This window comes from Trichoderma citrinoviride, assembly GCF_003025115.1.
Source record: "Trichoderma citrinoviride strain TUCIM 6016 unplaced genomic scaffold BBK36scaffold_11, whole genome shotgun sequence".
In the NCBI taxonomy this organism is placed as follows: Eukaryota; Fungi; Ascomycota; class Sordariomycetes; order Hypocreales; family Hypocreaceae; genus Trichoderma; species Trichoderma citrinoviride.
This window is the reverse complement of record NW_020194719.1, coordinates 493,864-516,495: the sequence shown is the minus strand read 5'-3', so window position 1 is coordinate 516,495 and position 22,632 is coordinate 493,864. Positions and strand designations below refer to the sequence as shown.

General features: G+C 53.4%; 1 protein-coding gene across 1 annotated transcript; it reads left to right on the top strand.

Moving 5' to 3' along the window:
* Positions 1–11,641: 11,641 nt before the first annotated feature.
* BBK36DRAFT_1178560 (hypothetical protein) lies at positions 11,642–13,287 on the top strand (the record flags this gene model as incomplete). The annotated part of the gene is made up of 5 exons (XM_024896136.1): positions 11,642–11,673; positions 11,784–12,311; positions 12,343–12,661; positions 12,722–13,039; positions 13,108–13,287. The coding sequence occupies 5 exons, from the start codon at positions 11,642–11,644 to the stop codon at positions 13,285–13,287; spliced, it is 1,377 nt and encodes a 458-aa protein (XP_024747511.1).
* Between the last annotated feature and the right edge of the window lie 9,345 nt (positions 13,288–22,632).

The window sequence follows — 22,632 nt, the reverse complement described above, 5'->3', positions numbered from 1 at the left end:
CGAGTATGGAATCCTTTTTTAGTGGTGTATGCACCGTAGGTCGTTGAAGGTCAAAGTTGCACACAGCACACCAGCACTGCTCCATGTCGCCCAGTCCCAATGGGGGAAAACTGCCGCAGCAAATCGACATGGGGTCGGCCCAAAACTTGGAGACGGCGTCGATGGCCCGGCTGTTCCACGCGACAACGAGGGCCAACGGCGTCGTATCAGCCCTCCCCCTTGACCCCCTTGTCTAACGGTCGACAAGAGCCTCTTCAATACCTACTGTATTCGTTAGTATGTGGCGTTCGAACCCGGGACATAAAAAGCAAAGAACATCAGAGACAATCATGGTCACGAAGAGAGACTCGTCACTTTAGACGAACCGAAGCAAAACTTACTCGCGCACCTCGCCCAGAACTCGAGAAGCCACGGCGGAATGATTGGCTCGATCAAATGCCCAACCTCAAGGATGACGCGAATCGAGATGTGACTCGACCAGTGCGCAGGGCGAAATCGCGGGCTGACGGGGCGGCAGCCTTCTCGCATGTGCGAGCAGCAGGACCTCGCTTATTTGCAGCTCGTGGAGTTGAGGGTGTCGAAAGACGAGGAGGAGGAAGAAGAGAGGAAGAAGGAAGACGATGCATCGTGAGTGGTGGTGTGTCGTTAGAGAGATTATTAACCGTGCGGTGAAAAAAAGGAAAGAAAGACTCGAGTAACCGACAGTACATACTCTCCAGGTACCTTGCAGCTGCCTCTGATTCGACATGCCTCGCTCCTGCCTGTCAACGTGCTCTGTTTGTTCATATTGCGCGCGACCTCGTGGAGGCTTATGTAAGGCATCAAGGCAACGTCTGTCGTGCAATAACTAATAAAGTCCGTATGATTGATAAACATTCGTAAATATAGCAAAGGAGCGTCATCAACACAATCTGAGGAGCTGCCGGGGAGCGCCCCCTTGGGGCAACTGCTACGACGCTGCGTATTCGGCGACTATTCCATATCGATCTGCCAGGCCCTGAATCTGCCTCAGAATCTGCTTACAACTAGTAGTATATGTATCGTATTACGCCCCCCTTCGTGGCCCCCTGCTTCCAAACCCGCATCTCCCCGAACAGGAATGACATGGCCAGTAGGTAGCACTCCTAGGAATAGTAGCAGGCATCTCAAGTATCTCACGGCAAAACTCCGAAAAGAACAAAGATCCCCATAGCCGTCAGCAATAAGATGCAACCCCCAGATCTCACCCCCTTCAGCCCCTCCCGGTCACGCATACGGCCATCACCAATTCTGAAAGGCGCACGTCCAAATATCAAACACCCAAAATCCTATCAAAGAGACAAGATCCAATAGAAGCTAGTTGACCGAGCACAGCAAAATTCGTTCCCACGCCCGAACTTGGGGACGAATTGAAGCCTTGACTAGGATTCTCGGCATAAAGCCATCTCGAACCTCTCATTTGATCCCGTTCAAATGTCGCGCCAAGGCACTTTCGAACCCCCCTCCCTCCATGCACTTACTAGTTCGTGCATCTGTTGGAGCATGGCAGTGCGTACGGATATAGCAGTATAAGCCTGTGGTGCTGTGTAAATGCTATAAACCATGAGGCGGCGATGGAGTCCGATGCTGCGTCTGCAGGCTTCTACATGTAGGATGACGAACGTTTGCAGCCGTAACAGAGCCCGTAGGCATCATCTGGAAGACCAAAGAACCGACTACTCATCATCACCGACGTACAATATAGTAGAGAGAGTTTCGTCTGGAAAATGACTCCTCTTCGCGTCAACCCAAGCTTCGGAGCTCAGCTCCGTTCCATCTCGATCATCTCCGTCATTGTTCCAAATCTAAATCAAGGGCTTGGCTCCGCGGCACCTCACATCCGGTTCCGCAGCACCTCAATACACTGTGTTAACTGTGCAGTAAAGTACTTTTCGCAGCGTAGAAACTCCTATATATACCTCTGTGAGAGCTTCCTTTCACACCAGTGACAGTAGCAATATCGCATACTAGTAGCTGTAGGATCGCGACTTTACTGTAGTGGCTAGAAGACCATATAGCTGTGCGCTGTATCTTTACAGCTACTAGGTAGGTATAGTATTCTACTTACTATAGCAGAGTTATAACCTTATAGCTGTGTGGTATTCCAGCCACTATAGTTAAGCTGCTCTTGCAGCAGTGTGGTGTTCTAGCCACTATAGCAGAGTTACGACCTTATAGCTATATAGTATTCTAGCCACTATAGTAAAGCTGCGATCTTACAGCAGTGTGGTGTTCTAGCCACTATAGCAGAGTTATGACCTTACAGCTGTGTGGTATCCTAGCCACTACAGTAAAGCTGCGATCTTGCAGTAGTATAGTGTCTGGTTCCAGCCACTACAGTTAAGCTGCTCTTACAGCAAGGCACCTGCTGATACAGTCGGTATGATAAGCTGAAGCACTGTAGAAAGTGATCCTTATCTTGTACCTCCTATACAAAAAGGTACATTTGAGGTGCCGCCGATACGGATGTGAGGTGCCGCGGAGCCAAGCCCTAAATCAAACTCGTCGCAAAAGGATTCCCGGGAGCAGGGTTGTTGGCACTTAATGCCATCACTTGTTCCAGCTATAATTATTTCTTGTCAACTGCCCATCTTGTCATTTCTTACCAGTCACTTTCTGCCTTTCCCAAACTCGCACTCGCAATATCCCAATCCGTGACCCCCCGGCCCTCCATCCCCGGCTAAGAAGGGGAAAATCTTACGAGAGGGAGGCATCTCTTACGACACGTCCAAGTGTGTGTCTGTAGGTACGACTATCCATGTAGAGTACACGCACTCCCTGCTCCGTCCTGATACTACGATGGCATGCCTGTCTGCATCTGCATCTGCATGGTGTAAGAGTAGCACTACTACTACTTACAGTACTGCTAGCAGCAGCATCGCACATTGTCCGGCTGACATCTCAGGACGGGCACAGCCGCGCCCCCAGCTCGATCCCAGTGGCTGAAAATAAATCTCCCGTATGCAAAGCCAAAAAAGAAGCTGCCAAACCACTCACCCACGTCCTCACGTTGGGTTGGGGCTTACAGCACTGTGCAGTGGTGGTGTGGCGGCGATTGGAAGAGAATCCCAGATATCGTGTCTGGGTGATGCGTCACACGGCGCTTTCTTCCCAACCACAGTCCCATACTGCAGGAAGTCCGTGTATGCTTGCCCATGACTTGCCCATACTAATACTACGATACAGACAAGAGGCCTTGTACAGAAATTGTCTCGTGGGCGTTCTGCACACATTAGCTCCGTACTGCAGCTGGTATTTTGCCGGCAGCGGAGCCATTCCCACGGGTCCTTGACATCATGGCGCCAACAGCTTCACAGCTAGAACTCATCCCGTCAGTTCTCTCATCGTCCTCGATCCCGTAGGCTCGATGACATTCTAGCCCTCCCGGCCCCCTCCCCCTCGACGCAAGCTTCCAGCCTAAAGGGAACGGAGCCCTTCGTCTCGCTGCTGCTCCTCTGGCTTCACCCTAACATAGCCCCAAAGCCAAACGATTCACCCTTTCACCCAGAGATCAAAGGCATCGTTGAACTCCCGTCTTGATCTTGTGGTAGGGAGAAAACCTCTCAACCCAGGAGTTCAACAACACCATCGCCACTCATAATAGCACTTTTGGGCAAAGGGGGCCGCTTTTCCGACACAATTTTCGAAGTACAGTTCTCCTGTCTTTCGTAGGTGCAGCCTGAAAACAGAAGAGCTTGGAACTGGTCAGCAGAGCCTTTTGCCGCAAAGGCAACCCGCCCTTCTAGAGCCACTCCTTGACCCCCAAATCTTAGCCTCTTGCCCCCCTCCCCTCCTCACCGCAGGAAATCGGCCCATCTGATCCATCTACGATCAGTCACACGGAGGGTAAATCTCACGCCGAAAGCTGGAAGTAGGCGCCCCCTACATCCCAGCTCCAAACGCGTGCCAATTTGCGTGCGCGAAGCGAGTACGCAGCATGCATGGAGTACCCGTACCTGTATACTGTACGGCAGCTCAACACTGACAAGGCCGATCGCTCAGATCAGACGATCGGGGATGGTCCACCCTTTTTCTCCCCCTTTCCCTTCTGTCTTCTTTCTTCTTCCGTCCATAACCCACCTGTCTCATTCTAGGCGTTGGAACAGTGTCGTGATTCTTCATCTGCCGGTAAACTCGTACTTGTTTATCTGCGACCCCTCGATTGAGTAACATCGGGTGAGGACATCTGATATAAGCCAAGCAATCTCACACGAGGGCTGCATCCCAGAATCGGGAATCGTCCTTTTACCCAAAACCGTCAACATACCCGGCCCTTGCCGAGAGGGGTGTGAGAGTAGCCAACCCACTTGACACCTGCGATATCCCTTTGTTTTTTAGGCTTCACTCTTCTTGGCGTCATAATACCACCATGCTACTACCACTGCTTGTAGTTGCTGCATGACCATGGACATTTGGAAGCTTCCAACCCCCAGCCGCATCTGATTGTACTGTACCAGCATCGTGGCCAGATCTCCAGTCCGCCCTTTTTCACTCCCCAGAAAGTCAGGAGAATAATCTAGGCCATGTACACCCTGCAAAGGGCAGGACGGGAGTGCGTGATAATGAACGCAAAATGCCGTCTGCGTTATGCCATGCCCGTGCCCCATCTCGGAGGCAGCCATCGAAGAATGGCCTGGGATGCCATCGTGTCCAGCATTGCAGTATACGTACTTCGTATCTATATTGCGGAGCCAACATTTCATGAGAGCAGACGGGGACGAAGCTGGGGTGGTGTCATCCGACGCCTGCTCATAACATCCTCGATCTTCCTGTCGGAACTTCAGATAGACGTAGCCGAAGAATAGCGTGTATTATGCCGTACCCTGCTACGAGACCCTTCCTGCTGCTCTGGACGGATCCATTAAATAGGCAGTTGCCGGTCCAGGAAATGGTAGTACCAGTACCGAGGTTCCGTGTGTCGTTGAGGATGCCGATGAGGGCAAAAAGGAGGTCCGGGGCAGAGACACGGCCGATATAGAGATGAGCCGGAGGCTGCATGATTGCCCTCTGCATCAAATTATCGACACCCCAACAGCCGGAGAATACGGCTGCTGGATATCAGTCAGCTAGACAGAGTACGGAGTGCAGGCAGACGAACAGTAGGCCACATATTCGTAAGCCCGTACGTATACTTGTGCTGTTGATACGAAGTATGTACTCGTCTCTCGTCGGATAGAGCCCGCCACGCTCCTCGCTCGGCCGTTCGCAGACCATGTGAGAAGGATCTGTTCAGGTAGGCAGGTTTTTCGGGGGAGGCTTCCAGCTTTGGTAATGGTCCGTACTTTCGGATCGAGCTCGTGCAGTGCGCTTATTACATGGTGAATCGCAGATTGTGTGCCACACCATATGGCCAAACTATACTGGGCAATGGGGATGTTCAAGTGAGGAAGTGCCTAATCCACCCGCTGTTGTGACATGTTAATAACCAAGCATCATGACCACCTCTAGGGCTGCAGAGCGAATGATGCTGAATATGCTACTACCGCCTTGATTGGTGTCCGTACCTTTGGTGTCCGTACCTTTGGTGGCCGTACCGTTGGTGGCAGAATCTTTGCGTCCTAGATACTAGTATGCATCGTTCTGATACTGCTCAAAGGAGGGCCATGCTCGCTTAGAGAGGAAACGTGCCGAATACGCAATATCCGGAGAGATGATCCGTCGTCGCATTTCCCTCCACATCAAGGACATGCTAGAAGGAGCTGTCATTATTTCCCAGCGGATCTTCGCTTGCCATTTCTTATTAATGAACAGCAGGCAAAGGCCAGGACACCTCGACGGCCGATCTCCAAGGCTCGCAACACTGTGGCGGGCCAGTGAGCCCCTGGGTGGCCCATCCTAGTTGTTGGACCCGGCTGTCACACTTTTCTCCCTTTTCTTTTCCCTTTCCCTTTCTCAACCGTCAAGCGGCCATTTCCCATCGGGTTAGTGACTGCCGAGCCCGTCAATGAGCTTCACGCAAGAGACCAGGAAAAGTCGATGCAAAGGCAGTAACAGGCAGAAAGCTCATCACATTTAATGTGATTGATCGCAAGACATGCATGGACGGCGGCGAGAGCGCGGTCTTGAGCAGCGGCTCAGTGAATCTGCACTCGTACATGGCTTGTCCATACACAGACTAATGCATGCTAATTTCGTTGACTCGTAAACGGGCTCGCGATGGAGAAGGCTCGTGTCGGGCGTTGAGGTTTGGCGCGTGCGCGTGTGATCGAAAAAAAAAGGGAAAATAAGAGAGACGTAAAAGTGGCTCTAGTGGGACGCCGTTTGATCGATCCATCAGGAAGAGACAATCGGCGCTATTGAACGATACCGCTGCTCGACCTAGTCAGAAGTGGACTGTCTGCTTGGCTCGGAGCTGCAAGAAGATTCGATCCTCCCAGCCTAGAAGCTCAAAGCACACGCCACGTGCGATTCCGACACCTGTGGGGTGTTTCTTTGAGCCACAGAATCAAATTTGTTGATACATACTACTCGTACAAGGGCTTGCAATCCGCACGGGCAAGGGCTTCTCGTTCTAAGGCATGCCTGCAGTGTCTCTTGGTCCGTCCATTGGCTCTTCTGGTCGACTTCTGTCTGCATGAGGCACCAGCTGAGAAAACTCCCCTTGTGAGAGGGAAGGGCTCTTTGTTCTAGACCGAGAGGCAATACATTGAACCCCGCTTTGCCCGTCTCATGACGAGAAGAACCAGCCTGCCGTGCCTGTGTTGCGAAGTTGTCGAGCAGATACTTTGCATCAAGTACGGCCAACCGCAACTCTGACCTTCAAGTCGAAGCCATGCCGGTTTGCCTCAAAACCCCGGCGCAAGTGTGTCAGGGCGAAAGCGGTAATAGTATACGTACTCCTCGCTCGAACATCGCGAAAGCCGCCGCCATCTGGAAGTGGGACTTATATGCGAGATCATCTTCCCAGGTACCGCAATAATGGTATGGAGTTGACTGATATGTCTGTGTGTCGTATATCGCGTGTGAAACACGCCCATTTGCCGCGGAGACTCTGCTGGTCTCTGTAAGGGCATGGAGTACACGTCTTGAGCTTCGGCCGAGGCGTTGCATCTGCCATATCAGCATCCGTTCAGATCAAGCCGGTATATGCTGATATTGATTCTTCCCTTGCTCGCCTTCCTACTTCTTTCCCTTCACCATGTCTCTCTGAGAGGTAACACAACCACGTATACAGGCTCGCTGCAGCAACCACAAGATATCGCCATGCTATGAAAATTTCCGAGTTCCGCAAGACGGTCGATTGGCGGCACAAGGAGCGGAGACTGTGGCGATGTGTGTGAACGCGAGCACAATCGTGGCCTTTGGTCATTGAGATTGGCCGGGCCATAATCCTTGAACAGACGCATCGCCATCAGCCACCCTGAATGGATCTGAAGCGTGAAGGATTCAGCCACTCACTCATGACTGGCCAATTCCGCGTCTTGATTGCTGTTCAGCGCGCGTAAACTGCGTGCGGTGCGCCACTCAGGGTCAGGATCATACCTCGTATATTGCTGGCCCATGAGGCAGAAGCAAACGGCTGAGGATCAAGCATCCAGTGGTTTGGGAGGTGTTGCCGGGAGGAGATCGAAGCTAGTGCTCCGTTGTGGATGCCATACTGCGCTTGTGCCCATACCACGTCGAGGGTTGTCAGTCAGAATACCTAGCAGCAGCAGCCGTATGACCGTGATCCTCTAATGCAAGTACAAGCACATGCAACGGCTTATGCTGCTCCAGCGAAGGGACCTGTCAATAGCTGGAAGCAGTGAGACTGAGAGAGTGGGCAAAATGCACAGGGCCCTCGTGCTGTCCCATCGAGCCCCTAATCAACGCACTAAGCAGCCACGGTTGGACCTGCAAAAACAATGGGAAGCCTATCGTCGCATCCCTACGAAGCGCTCGTTTGCAACATCTCAGCTCGATGCTGGGCCGGGGCTGTCACCCTTGGTGTGTTCATCCGGGAAACATCGTGCGGGTAGCGCTTGATCAAGACGTCTGAGGGAACGGAGAACTCAAAGTCCCTCCGCATGCAATAGTGTAGCTGCGATCATAGATGCGACTTGTACTGTACTCCGTACTAAGTAGCGCAACGCTCATCTATCATAAATTAGAGGCGTGTAGTGATAGCCAGTGCGAAATAGGCAGGACTTACAGTGACGGAGGGAGAGCGAATCTCATCGCATACTAACCTGGGTTGAGCCAACCCAGGAGCGGACAAGGCTCGCCTGACTGGCGTGATCAAGATCCATAATTCAGAGGCATCTGATCTGGACTAGTCGTCATCTCAGCGAGATTGGGTCGGCGGGCCATCTCGCCATCTTACAAGGCCGCGATTGCAACGGGGTGCCACCCGCACGCAGCTATTGTAGCGCCGTCGCTGCTTGAGTTTCGGTAATAGGGGGGGTTGTCCGCTGGCTTCGAGGGTCGGTTGCAGCCCGTAGTATTTTCGTAGCAGCAGTACGTCGTTGTGGAACCAAAGCCCTAAACTCGCCAAGACAGATATGACGGTGCAAAGAATGTCTGCAAGGACCTTCTCGGACAATTCATGCTTGTAGAAAGTAGAGGCCAGCCGCTGAAGAAAGTGTCTGCTTTGTCAGTCGATGGGGCAGTAGCTGGACAAGTTGGACACTTGCGAACGCTTCTCCTTGACCAAGCAGCCTACCATTCTGTTCTGCCTAGGCAGATGTTGTCCTTCCCTGCTCCAGACTGTGTCAAGCAGGCAGTTGTAGACCTCACGAGGCTCATAGCGCCTGTATGTATAGAGACGATGCTGCTGGTCATGCCACCTATGCGAGAAGCGACCATCAGTACGAATTAGCTCCTCAGCAGACCGCTGGCTGAGTTATCGTGTAGATGCTTATAGGCCCTGGGGTGCTTGAGCTGCGGCCGTCGCTAAGGTCAAGACGATGGCCCACCACCAGTAGATGTGCAAGTATGTACGAGCAATATACTGAAGAGACACGATGCACGGTAACTAGCACCCCAGCCGAGGGGGCCAGATTTACCGCTCTGGACGATGCTCCGTCCATGGCGCCAAGGTTCCTGGTAGGCGAATCACTAAAAGCGCTCGTTGAAGCAAATCGCGGTTGCTTGAGGGCGACACAGGGCGCTAAATGGGAGCGATTGCAAAATAAGAGCAAGAAACAGTGCATCCAGTACGGAGCGAACAATCTGAGGCCGCATCGTCTTGGGAGGATCTTTTCGAATAGGGGGCGCAGTACAGCAAAGACGGGTGTTGATGAATCTCAGGTACAGACTTTGTATGAGTGACATTGTCGAGCTGCGGCATGAGAGGCCCGATCTGGGGACCGTGAATCTGGCATCGCCCCGGTTCCGAGATACCATACTCGTACAAGTCGACAAGCAATCGACGGCCGTTCTGGGCTGGTTGAGATGCGGTTGGCGGGCCCATCTCATTCAGACGTGCTGCGAAAGAGTGGCAAATGCGACTACTACTACTGCCGATGGTCAGCTGTGCTCCTGCATGAAGAAGTAATGCACGATCTTCCCCGTCAGCTCTTTGGTCCGTCGAGATCGTGCAACTGGATTCGCGTCAGCGATCCGATATCTGGCAGCTTCAACCAGTACTACTTACATTGCTCACCTTGCTGGTTGCTTCTAGAGCACCACACGGAAACAGGACAGTGGCTCCGGTACCTCGCACGCCCGTAGACGAGAGGCTGACGATGGCTTCAGCTAGGCGTCATCAATTCGCTGGTGAAGGGCCTCGACCCCGTCCGGCCCCGACTCGTGATCGCAGATTGTCTGATCGTTCCGATGAGGCAGGCGCATCTCACCATGCCGCACCAGAGCTAACGCCAGTGGAGCGGCAAGGTGCCGAGTATTACCGCTTCACTTGTGGAAGGACCTCAACTTCAAAAGGAAGCCGCCTCCTGGCCTTTCTGTCTGGTACTTAATAATGAAGGTGCTCAATGGGGATGGGCAAGGACGCTCCCAGACTGGCTTAGGCTGGAGCCGTTGGCTCCTTCCCCGTCATTGTATCGTTCCAAAATCTCTGCTGATCGCGTCCTGGAAGCGGGCCAGAAACCCCTGGTGTTCTCTTTCCTTTTTTCTCCCGCTTCTGTGGACACAAGTAAGGTAGTTGTACCAGGTAATACCTACTGCCGCCTGTTCTTGCCGTTGTCTTTCAGGACATGCATGCATGGTAGTGCATACTACCTGCCCTCGCCTTACATTGCAGGCAAAGGCTTACCTCGAGCTGATAGATCTTGTATATGGTACGGCAGGTGTGAGTACCTACTAACCTACCTGAGGTTACAGTATTCGCTGGCAACAAACCCTGGTCCATCATTTGTCCATCATTGATCATCTCATCTCCTCCGTGCTCCATCTTCATCATGCACCATCATCTCTCCCGTCTTTATAACCAACAGCGGCTGGCTGATCCGAGTTGGCTGGCTGGCTGAATGGCCACGATCAAAGCGCAAGTACTTCGTACGTAAGTGAATGGCCATGGCTGACTCCATCAGCTGGGTGCAAGTTGTCAGTCGACTTTTTTCAGCTCCGCAGCGCCTAGGCAAATAAGCAGCATTCTTCGCTGCGCGAACACTCCATATCGTGGCGTCAACAAGGAAGGGCGCGAATCGAGATCAAATACGGAGCACACCCTACGCGCATGCTGCGACCTCTGGGCCTGGGTCTCGGCGACCAAGCTCCGTATCGTACAGTGCCTACCTACCCACACGCCTCCGGCCCGTCGAGGCGCACGCTCTTTGGCTCTCTGCGCAGAAACATGGCTTCAGCCGCCCCTGCCACTGCCGCTCCAGCATTCCAGCAGCACGAGGAGTGCCGTTAGGAATCGGGGAGGGGTCCGCTGCGCCATCGTTTTCCCACAGGCTTCCAACGCCCACTCCCGCCCTTGTCCATCATCTTCACCCCTCCCGGCGCTAGATGGCAGGGATCAAAGTTCGAATCTTATGCTCACACCACCTGCACACCCGGGACCACGTTATGACCGCCCAAAATCGCTAGCTCGGACGCAGAAGCAAGTGCAATCCAGTACCGCGGATTTGCCTGGGCCGGGGTCCCACTCGCACTCATCTTGCTTGTCCCTCAATCTCTTGTCTTTGGGGCCGGGCCAAGGGCCTCCTTAGGGCATCCTCCCATCTCAGAAGGCTGTCTTTAGACCCCGGCCCATTGGTCGAGCCGCTCGAGGTGTACGGAGCCGACTCCGTACTGGCCCAGCTTTGGGGCTGCCATCACCCAACTTCTCGACGCCACCACGAGTTTAGATCTCTTGCCTGGGACCCCGGTCTTTGCGCTTGGGAGACAACAGGGCTTGGCCAACTCGGCGATGGCCTTTATTACCACCTAGCATCATCATTTATACATAGCCTTGTCCTCGCTTCCCGCTTCGCCCATTCTCTCGATCACAGCTTCCGACTTATCGCTGCCGCCCCCCACCGCGTCTGGACCCGGCCGACCTGCTTATACTGCCTGTACATATTTGTACATATGCGTGTCTGCTGCGATCATCCTTGGCCCCCGTTTCCAAGTCGTCAGCCCAGCCGTCACTCCACCGCACACGCCGAGCTCGACCCAGCGCTCTGTGCCCCTAGTATCCGTGCTAAGTCAGATGTATCGACGACCCTGAGCGCTAGATCTTTTGCTTGCCACACGCGCTATGGAACCGGGTGACGTTGGAACCCGACAGAGGTACGTTCTTACTCGTGCATTCCCCAGGCCTAGCCGCTCCATCATATACACCCCCCCCTCTCCAGCCGGCGGAATTATTAACTCGCATCTCCCCCCTCGCTCTCCAAAAGTAGTCTTCCTTCTACTCCTACGCGACCTGAGCATCAACCTCTGCAACCTCCCCATCCGCAACAGCAACACCGAGAAGCCGTCGACCGACGGTACCTGGACCAGCCTGTCATGGCAGCAGCCTCAGTTCTTGCCCCTAACGCCCATTATCCGCCGCAGCCATATCCCACCAGCTATTCTCATCCGCCTTCATCTGGGCCAACCGTTGCCAACATGATCTCCTCAGAGCCTCGACGACCGTCTCCCGACAACGAGTCCTCGACTCGTCAGTCACTACCGTCAATCTCAGAAGTCATTTCGGGTGCGCGACCCGGGCAGTACCCCCCGCCCGCGCACCCTCCTCTGCAGCCTGGCGCAAGTCTGCCGTCGCCGTTTGCCCCTTCTGCTCGACAGTATCCCGAGGCCGACAAGCACTCATCGCAGCCTCTGCACCCCGCTGCTTTCCCTCCTCGGCAGGAGAGCCACGCTGCCTACTCAGATTCCCCCAGAGCACCCTTTAGCAATGGCAGGCCCGGTCTGCCGCCGCCCGTGTCTGAGCGCCGGTCAACCCCCCCGACGAAGCACGATGCTCATCCCCTTCCCCATCCTGGCCGAGCCACCGAAGCCGTCTGATCACCGCTTGAATGGCGTGTATTCCCAACCGCCGCCGCCGCCGACTTCTGTTCCTTACCAGCCGGCACAGCTCCCCCCCGGCCAGCAGCCGCTCCCTCCTTATCAGGTTTCGCCTCGAGGTCACCCGGCTTCGCATCTGCCGGGGCAGTATGATGCTAGGCCGGCGCCCACGCACGCCGAAGAGGCCGAGTACGCTGCCAGGGCTCGTTACGACAACGGGACATCCCGATCGTTTGAAAGCTGGAGTTACCAGGAGGCTTTGAGTCGAGTGAGTGACAAGCCCAAACAAGCTTGACACAAAAGTATGATAGCTAACAAAGATTTATAGATTGGAACCTGCTCGCGCACCATCTTCAACTTCGCCGAGGCCTACGGGCGCATCGCCCAGGAGCAGCACGGATCTCAGCCAATCCCTGAACGCCTGCCGACTGAACGGGAAGTGAGCGATATGCTCTCCAACGTCGAGTACCTCAAGCGCTCTCTTGAGCAATGCAGAGAAGTGATCGTGGCATCGCTGCAGAGCGAGAGGGCCCGCGAAGGTGCCAAGCCGCCAAAGGGTCCTTACGAAGAAGACCAAGACGTTCCCATGTATGGAGACTCCATCAAGCCACCATATGGCATGACGGAAGTCAAAAAGCGCCGAGGGGTAAGTTGACGACGCCTTTTCCAGCCACCGCCGTCCTGTCTCGAAGGGGCTCCGCTAACAATGGACAGCGCGCTGCTCCTCCTGGCCGATGCCACAGCTGTAATCGCATCGACACACCAGAATGGAGACGGGGTCCCGATGGTGCCAGAACGCTGTGCAATGCTTGCGGTCTTCATTACGCGAAGTTGGAGCGCAAGCGCCAGCTGGAAGCCAGATCACTACGGCCCAAGCCCGAGGAGCGAAGCTAGAGCGCGGCTCGCATTCGAGGCTCGACAACATCTTCACATCCTTTTGCACCGTGCTTATTGGTCCTTCCGAGGCGTGGGGCTCAACTAGCAGCGAGTGATTCATGATTCCAAGAAACGATGAACATTTTTCTGAGTCAGAAAAACAAAATCTTTTGCAGAACAAAATACCCATTTCATTTACTCAAGGGCCTGCATTGAGGGTTTTACTGTACATGTCTTTTGGTTGCGGGGATTTCTTTATTTCTTCTGGCTTCTTTCTTTCTTTTTTCCCTTTTCACTGGGATTGGGCGGCAAATCACCACGGCATTGCGGGCGTTCAATATATATACACATATATACTCCAGGCTCAGGGCAACTTTAGCTTTCATGATGACAGTCTGTCTCGGGGACAATGATGCCAAATCTGCTTAGGACTTTAGACAAAAATAGTTTACTGCGTCTGCCACTACATCGCCGGTACCACTGCCATGGCAGCGACAAAATGAAAAAAAAGTTAATGGACGTTGATGGCTCGTCTAAGTGATGAATGCATTGGACCACAAGGGAGCACCAGAAGCAACCAGCGTTGGCACTCATTTCTTTGCTTCTATTCTACCTCAGCGTACCTAATGTTAGAATGAAGCGCAAGTAAGCGTGCATGAGGGCCTCGTGCGCGTGATACCGTTCAGCTGGTCTACTTGAGTTGATTGTGCGTATTATTATCTTTCTATGATTGCCACCACTACCAATCATGCCGCTCAGTTATGATAGAGTACCTTTGATTAGCCTGTGATTCCTCATTCTGCTCTGCGTCTTACAATGCCTATTGTCAGAGTCGTCTGTTGGCCTCTTAGCAAGATAGCCGGGTGCGTTGTGCGTCATAGGCTCGCAATCAGGCAAAGGCAAGGCAAGGCAAGGCAAGGCCGGGGCAGGCTACGCTAAGCTTTTTGGGCGAAATGAGACGGTGATTGGCTCATCTTGCTTTTTTAGTAATAGGATCGGGAGGAGGAGGATGGGGGGGGGAAGGGCAAGGGAAGGGAAAGGGAATGAGATCTTGGGGTGAGGGGGGGAGATCAAGTGACGCTGTGTTTCGGGTAGAGAAGGGTTGGAGTGAGATTAGGTTGTAGCACTCGGTCCCGCGGCTAAGGGAGGTATTTAGTGCTGATTTTCGATTTTGACGGGCGAGGCTGGGCTGGGCTGGTGTGTTTAGAATTACTATTTACAGTATATCTGAGGGGAGTGAGTACGTAAGGTAAGTCGGCGACAGGGACATTCTTTGCTTCTTCGACTGCTTGTTCTTTCTTTGTTCCGTGACTCTTCTTCCGCTTGTTTGCTTTCTTCTTCGCACCGGTGGATGCTTGTTCGTGGGTTTTCAATGGCTGGGGGCAACCGGTTTCTAGCGCCGTGTTTCTCTTTTCTTTTTCTTATTCTTGCTTGTTACTCTTTTTTTCGGTGGTGGGGTGTTTTGTTTGTACAGCTTTGCAGGATGCGTTCACGGCTGCAACCAACATGCTTCTATAATAGTTCTATGGCGTGACCGCCACGAGGGCTTTGCTTCTGAGGACGGAGATTTTTAATGCAGCAGTTGCTTCTGGTCCATGTGCCTTTATCTCTACTTTTCGTGGGGACTCGATTCTGTGCGAACTATTACTATGACGGGGGAGTTGAAAACGGCTTGTTTGTACGGTATGGAGTGCGTATGAACGAGGCAAGTTCATAAGCCTGAGAGAAGAAGGGGGACATGTACTTGACATTAGCGAAGCTTACCTACTTCTGCATGTTATTACATGTAGTATACGCTTCTCCCCTCGCTTGCACGGATCTTTCCTGTCACGAAAATCCGTTCAGCTGTTTGCCCTGCCCCTCTCATGCAGGCGATAGAACTTGCAGTCTAGCTAAAGTACATAAATAGCAAAGAAAAGGGGGGGTTCAAAAAGAAAGGAAACGGAAAACAAAAGAAGAGGAGGTTGGGGGGCCGCCTATCACGAAGGGGAGAGGGGGCTTGGGGTGAGAACTGACGGCGGACGGATCGGCAGGCGGGTAGCTGCAGCGACGGATATGCATGGCCTTACGAAATGGGAAGATGGATGATAGGACAAAGGCGAGGAGACAAGAAGGCCAGAAGGTGAGGGAAGAGGGGGAAGTGAAGGGCCTATTGTCGTCTGGCGAGATGCCTTGTGTGAGCGGGTGGGCGCCGCTGTGCAGAGGGGAAGAGAAGGAGAAGGAGATAGAGGGAGGACGGGGGGGTATTGCAGGTGTGATATTGCATGTGTCACTGCTTGGGCTTCGCAGGTTGGAAAGCATTCTTCCCCTATCTATCGTCATCTCTCTGTGTTTGCTGGTTGACGACTCCTTGAGTTACTGTACTATTCTGCTCGTCTCGATGGGCTTGATTGGAAGGAGTGGCAGCCCTGCACCATGCAACGAGATCGCTTGTTGGCTCGGACTTACACTACATCATCTCATATCTCGATGAAGGCCCGTCTAGAACGGCACCCAACGCACAATGGCCCGGGCTAGCAGCGGTGCTACTACTTACGACTTACTATCTACCCACTCGGCATCGAGTATTAGCCGTTCGTTTGTTTATCGTTCGGGGCCGTGCCGTGCCTCGGAGAGTCCGATGCAAAATAGCGTTGGCGGCGATTTTCCTCCCCCCCTCTGCCATGTGCTGCCCCGTACTATGGGGATAAACGCTATGACTTCTTTTCTGGTAACTGACCGAGGAAGTTTCGAATGATGAAGAAGCCAACGGCTGGGCCGCTTTCCTCCTTCGCGGACACGGATGAGGAGCACAGAGCAGGGTATGCGCTCTGCTGGCAATCAATCAGTCAAATTCGTCAATCAATCAATTAATCGCTGTCCTCCCATTACGCACGGGGGGGAGGAAGGACAGAAAGCCAGGACTTGGCTATTGTTAGTGAGACATGATACAACACAACACGACAAGGAAAGGCGGGAGATACACACTACCAGAGCTCGGCAACTTTGGCCTCGTCGCTTAGGGGGGGAGAAGAAGCAACAAACTTGCATTGGGCAGAACGCCACAACTCTGCTGGCACCAATCCCCATTTGATGATGGGTTGTCTGAGGCGTTGTTGCCCGTAGCCGCGTTGGAGGATGAGTGGTCAGCCAGCAGCAGCTGTAATAGCAGGAAGAAGGAGACTCGTCACAAAATTTCGTCACATCTCATCAAGCAGGGGAGAAAAAAAAAGAAAGCAGCCACGGGCCGGGAGGAGGTCCGGCGTTGTCATGCAAGGGCGATTGGTGAGGAGTGGATTTGAGGGTGGTGGGAAGACGCATGCAAGATGATACATGGGGGCAAAAGAGGGCTGGCTGCTGGGAGGAGCCGAGATGGAGGAAACAAGGCAGGCCGGGCTTTGCTCTACTCTTACATATGCGCGGGCGTACAAAGGAGTGTGCATGTATGTTGCATGAAACAGGGAGCAGGAAGTACGTATAGACAAAGGCAATGTGTGCAAAGTACGAAGTGGGTAGTACTATCTGCCTCTCATCTGAGAAAGAAAACTACGCCTAAGCAAGGTAGTCTAATAGGTGGTACGAGGCTGGAGAGTTGAGGTTCAAGGAGGGGGGGTCGCGGAAAGAGATCGGACAGGCGGGGAGCCTGCTGGACCTCATCGGACACAAGACGCGGAATCTTGTCTTTCTTTCCCTTTTTCTTGCGTTGCGGTTGTGTTGCCAGAAATCGTTTTTGGGTTGCGTTTGTGGCACGGGCCTTGATGCTTCGTGCTTCGTTGTGTGTGCCTTGGTGCTTCCCTCCTCCCTCCCCCCTCGTGCCCGTGCTCCCCCCCTTTGTGTGAGTGTGGTGTGTGCGTTGGCTTTTGGCGTCCACAAGGCTTATTGAGCAGCAAAAAAAGAAACGTGTGTTACGGGTACACCAGGCTTCTTTCTATTCTCTTCGTTTCTTTGCTTTTTGCTTTTTTTACTTACTTATACATGGGGAGTGACGCTGCGGACGAGTGTGTTTGTGGAACGGTGGGTTGTGGACGTGGACGTGGGTTATGGGTATGGGCATGGAAGTTGGATATAGGTGCATGCAGATGCAGATGCAGATGATTTATTATATGTGAGGATGGAGATGTTGGGTCTAGTGCTTTTATACTATGAGGAGAGTGAGGTTCTGTGACATGGTTAGGACGATAGTCGAGTTGAGCCTGCTAACTCGAGTTCAGCATCTAGTATTGCGACTCGAAACCAACTGCTTCTATTGATGCATCACATATAGGAAACATGACAACTATAGCCCAAAGATCCATAGCATCTCCAAGACGCCGTCCAGTAGCGCTCTGTGACGTATGCCACAGCGTAAGGAAAAGGCAAGCTGCCGTGGTTCTTACAACGTCTTGTCCATTGTCAAGAGGCAAAGGGGTAAAGCTGCCGGGCTTTGTGGCGTTAAGCTTGTATTACAGACGGAGCACAGAGAAAACATGGCAAATGGCACAATATAGCAATCTTTTTTTCTTTTCCTTCTCTCTACTACCTTTTTCCTCAAATCCTGCATCTGTTTCTGGCGGTCTCTTTTTCGATCTGCTTCCCGTCTCTTTTGCAGCCAGGGGCGTGAGGGGAGGGGGGAAAACAAACGAGGCTTGTTTTCTCCTTCACGCAGGAAGATAATATTGAGAGACAAGAGCTTCCGCTTTTGGCATGCAGTGCGCGTTTGTGAAAAGTGCGATTTTGTACGATGTATGTATTTTTGTACCCCCGTGTGGTTTCGCAGGAAGAAGAGACAAATAATCTGAATACTTGGTGACTTGCAGAGCGAGATATCCCTGTTCAAGTGGCTCTTCTTTGTTTTCTTTGCTTTTTCTTTTTTGTCGTATCGCGTGAACTGCTGAGGTATAGAGCCCCGGCTTGAGTAAGCGAGCTGAAGTGGTCTGATGTACTTGCTTTTTTACAGATTGCTACAACAAGGCAGTGTGATATAGTGATCACTGGGCTATTAATATGTATGTAATCTAAACTGTGGAAGGATCAAGATAAGGCGTTGGGAGCCAGCTATAGTCGTCCTTGTAAACGAGGCACCTGGACAATCCATACCAATAGCCATCGTTTCCCACCTGAAGTTTGCATGTCGTCTCCTCGGAACAGCTGTGAGCCAGGGGTCGAATCCCGGAAAAGCCACAGCTCAGCAACCCACCCCCCTGATCGATCGCAAGCAATGGCCAACAAACCGAAAACCACGCGGAGCAATACCCTGCAGCGATCGTGGGTCGTCCCACACAGACGCCTTGCTGTGTGCGCCTGGAAGACGCAGCCTTGCCATCATCTCATCTCGTCTTGTCCCAGTCAAACTAGTCAACCAGTCAACCAGTCAATCACTATCACATCACATAGCAGACGGCAGTAGACGATACTCGGTTCGCTTTGGATAGATTGGAAGTTGTCCCGGTTAGTATATCACCTAGTCGGTCCCTATACGTGGCAGCAGTTCTTGATCTGTCACGTTGTACTGCGAACTCCTAGCAAAGCAGACAGAGCAACCCAGTCTATGAAATGAGGACAACAAGAACCAAGTCGATACAAGTCAGCCATCCATACACAAACCTGCATACCAAGAATCGGCAAACACCTTGCACCCTTGGCAGAAGATGTGCGGCTCCCTGGGTTTTTCGTAGCGACGGCGGTTGCATCGCGCGCCATCGCTCCCCGGTTACGCAGGAACTCTGCAAACGGCAGAGCCCGTTTGATCTCAGTCGAAATCTTGATCTCAATTTCCGTCAAGTCCCGGAGGCTGCCCAGCCATGGTTACCTTTGGGCATCATGGCATATGCAGCCATCACATAGATTCGGCGGTATCACCAGGGGGATGCGCAATGCATGTGCAATGTACACGATATACCGTAAGGTACTCTCCATATACCATCCACTATGCAGACCTGCAAGGTATCACAAGTTAGGTACCTGTCCACCAGCAAGCAAACACCCTTACTACCTTACCTTACTCGAAGCATACTGCCTTGGGTATCTGCACGAGTGCGCGGGTGCATCATGTGAATGGCCGTTTGACGGGCTTCAGCGCCTCATGCTGCGCAACCCACCAGCAGAGGGGGGGGGTGAGGGCAAGATGTCAATGTGACGAGCCGGGGCTCAGCGGCAGCAAGGGCCGAGCTGAGGGCATGGTTTGATTATCCCGGGTCTCGTGAGAAGCCGGGGAGGATTCTGAGTCATTTCCACTCATGGCTGAAGCCGTCGTTGATCGTTGGAGGCGCCTTTGGCTGTAGAAGCTCAGTTTGGCGATGCTGTCAGATCAGTTCTGCTGTCGAACTGCCACAGTGCAAGGTGAGCGAGTAAGGCAAGGGGCCGTATTATCTCATCTGCGCATCACGGACAGTTGTGCTCATAGTACCTCGCATCGCCGGACACAAGAGCTACGGTGCTCTTGCCAGCACAGCGGCAGGTACAGCCCAGGGCAGGGTACCTCCGTGCTAACCCAGCTCCAGGCGACAGACCGGGAAGGAACTGCAGCTCAGCTCAGCTTTCCTTTTCGCGCTGCATCACGGACAGACGCCAATCTCTTCCCCTTGCCTTGTCATCGTCGTCTTTCCCCCTTGACTGGACTACTGACCGACTGACTGACTCTGATATCGAAAAAGAATCCAGACCTTCAACGGTCAAGCCACAGCCAGGATACGGCAGCCAATGGTCGCCGTGAGCTGCTGCCGGGCACCGTCTCCTGCTCATATTCATGTGAGCCCGCAGCCAGCCACGCGGGTCCAGAGTCTCAGCCATGCTGCTCTCCTCGACTTGGCGGCCTCTTTCGTCTTCCGATGGGCGGAGGAACAAGCACACGAGAGGAGCAGAAAGAGGACAGAGAACAAGACAAGTCATCGTCGCCGGCTCTGGAGAAGTCGGAGGGGGGGAGTTGTTTGACGGCAAGGCTATACAGAAAGAAGCAGCAAGGCGAGGAACAGGCAAACGCCAGTCTTTGACAGCAGAAACACTTGTGACTTGGCGCTCGGGTGCGGCTGTCATCGACACGCGCCGGCTCGTACTGGATACACGGAAAGCAAAATCGACGATTTTCTCGTATAGACGGCCGGTTCAAGCGGATACTCGCAGACGAGGAGCGGAGTTGGCCTGGCCTCGCATTGTCTTGTCGCCCGTACAACTCGAAATGGGCCGGTTTGCTGTGCCTTGCCATATCATCTCCTGCGGCATCGCGCACACACGCCGGTGATGGCTATCTACTATCGAGCACAAGTACGGAGTACTTGGAACCAGAATGCTCTATCAACTATGGGTCCAATGCGAGGAGCTTCCCTTGTCTCCCACCCCATTCCCACTCGACAGGAATCCGGGACCGGGGCGTCTGGACACTCTGCCCTGAAACCCTTTCACACACAACAACCTGCGCCATATACTATAAGCGTGTGGGTGCTTGCTGGAAGGGGTGGCATCACTTGAGCCACTTTTGCCTTCACACCGTTGCCAAGGGTGTTCCGATCCGCGGGGTCCAAGGGATTTTGAGCACATGGGAAGTAAGATCGACTCAGATTATGACAGGGGATTCGGAGTTTTGGCCACAGGAAAGGGGGGGGCTGCCTGGAGTTGTTGTTGCGCTGCGGCACGAGGCAAGATCGATGCCGTGACGATGAACCATCTAATGGAGTGCCTCGTCCAATTGTCACGAGAGTTGACTTGCCTGTCAGATATGGGCCGATCGTACAAGAGCATGGACTGCATCTACCCATCCAAGGAACTTGGAGCGGAGCATCGTATATCTGGGGCAAGCGAGAGTGTGTCGAGAAAAACTAGCCGACACTAGGATGCAACACCAAGTTCGCCGATTCCTCAAGCCATGCAGGCTCGGCGAGATTAGCTTCTGGCCCGGCCTGGCCCATCTCCGAAACATCGCTGGAGTCGATGAGCGCGCCAACACCTTCAGCCGCACAGTGAGTGGACCAACGGATCTGCCCGGAGACAAAACAAGATGCATACGAAGCACTGACTTCGCGCAGCTTGGCTACTACGGACTAACACGCTCCCCGGTCCTTTGCAGGTCCGCGAGATACACGGTCCATACGGAGTACAGTTCTGTACATGCCCCCGGCGATGCAAATCCAGGTGCTACGATACAGCACTACTCGTTGCTGTTACTATGTTTAGCATCTGCGGCTATTCTCGTCTCTGTTGTCTTCATTCCTTTTTCTCTTCCCTCCAACAGCCAAGTCGGCACGTGGCCCCCGTCGCATCTCCCTTTCCCTCCCTGTGCCGGTGACGTTCGAACTGGGCATTTGCGGCTGAAGCAACCCAAGACACGATTACAAGGGTCCGAACCAGACAGGCCGGCCGGACAGAGTTCTCCGCTCGGGCATCATTTCCAAGAGGCAAGGGATATGAGGTCTGGCAGATGGTCGGCGTCCAGTTCCCGGGTTCCAGCTCCAGGCCCGGCTCCAGCCAAACAAGCCGCGGACTCTCTGCGCTTCCAAACAAGGCGGCCTGCACAAGAGAGGCCATATCCACTAACCACAGCGTTGGATTGTTTTGTTAAAAACACGCCTCCTCTGCCACACCACACACCTCCCACGCCCTTTCTGATCCCAGCGAGCTGTGTCCTGCCCCAATGGCGACCGCAGATCGCCCCTAGAGTCCCAGAGGGCCAGATCAGATCAGATCAGGAGGTCATCCTTTGTTGCCGCGAGATCTCTGCCGGCGGCAAACTTCTCACGCCCCCCCTATCCCCACTGTACCTGCGACTTCGCGATGCGTCAAGGCACGGCAACCAAGGATTTTGCCCTGTCAACCAAGGGTATTGCTGCCCTCCTTGCTGCAAACTTCGGACTCGGCCTCTCTGGACTATGTATGCTGCCCAGTTCCGTGTTTGCGGTTCATCTCCACTAGGCATGATACATGCATACACCGGTCGCGAGATGTGGAGTTGAGCTGGCAAGCTGGGTAGATGGGGTTGAAGTTAGACAGGCTCCATACGAATACATTGAAATCTCAGCCGAGCTGCGTCACGAACGCCCGCCCACCTGGAAGCCGGTTGACGAGACGGGTGGCATTTTGCGATAACTAGATACCGACGCTGCTGCTGCATCTTTGCAACCATCCAAGCCGACTAGTGCCTCCCCCCGGCTTATGGTGCCGTACGTCTTCTCTAAGGAAGCCGCACAAGCATGATTCACAGCTGAAGAAGCAAACATGGAGCTTTTGCCTTCCACAACTGAACCTGCATGCATAGTTCCGTCGAATCATGCGTTATATCTCGTGCCGAGTCCTACCGAGAATCTAGACTCACGCCCCTTTCAGGATACTACTGTACAAAGCCATCATATGGCAATCCAGCTCTGGAGAAATCGTCTCCTTGGAGAAGAGCGGCGTGAGTTATACGCCGGAAAGACT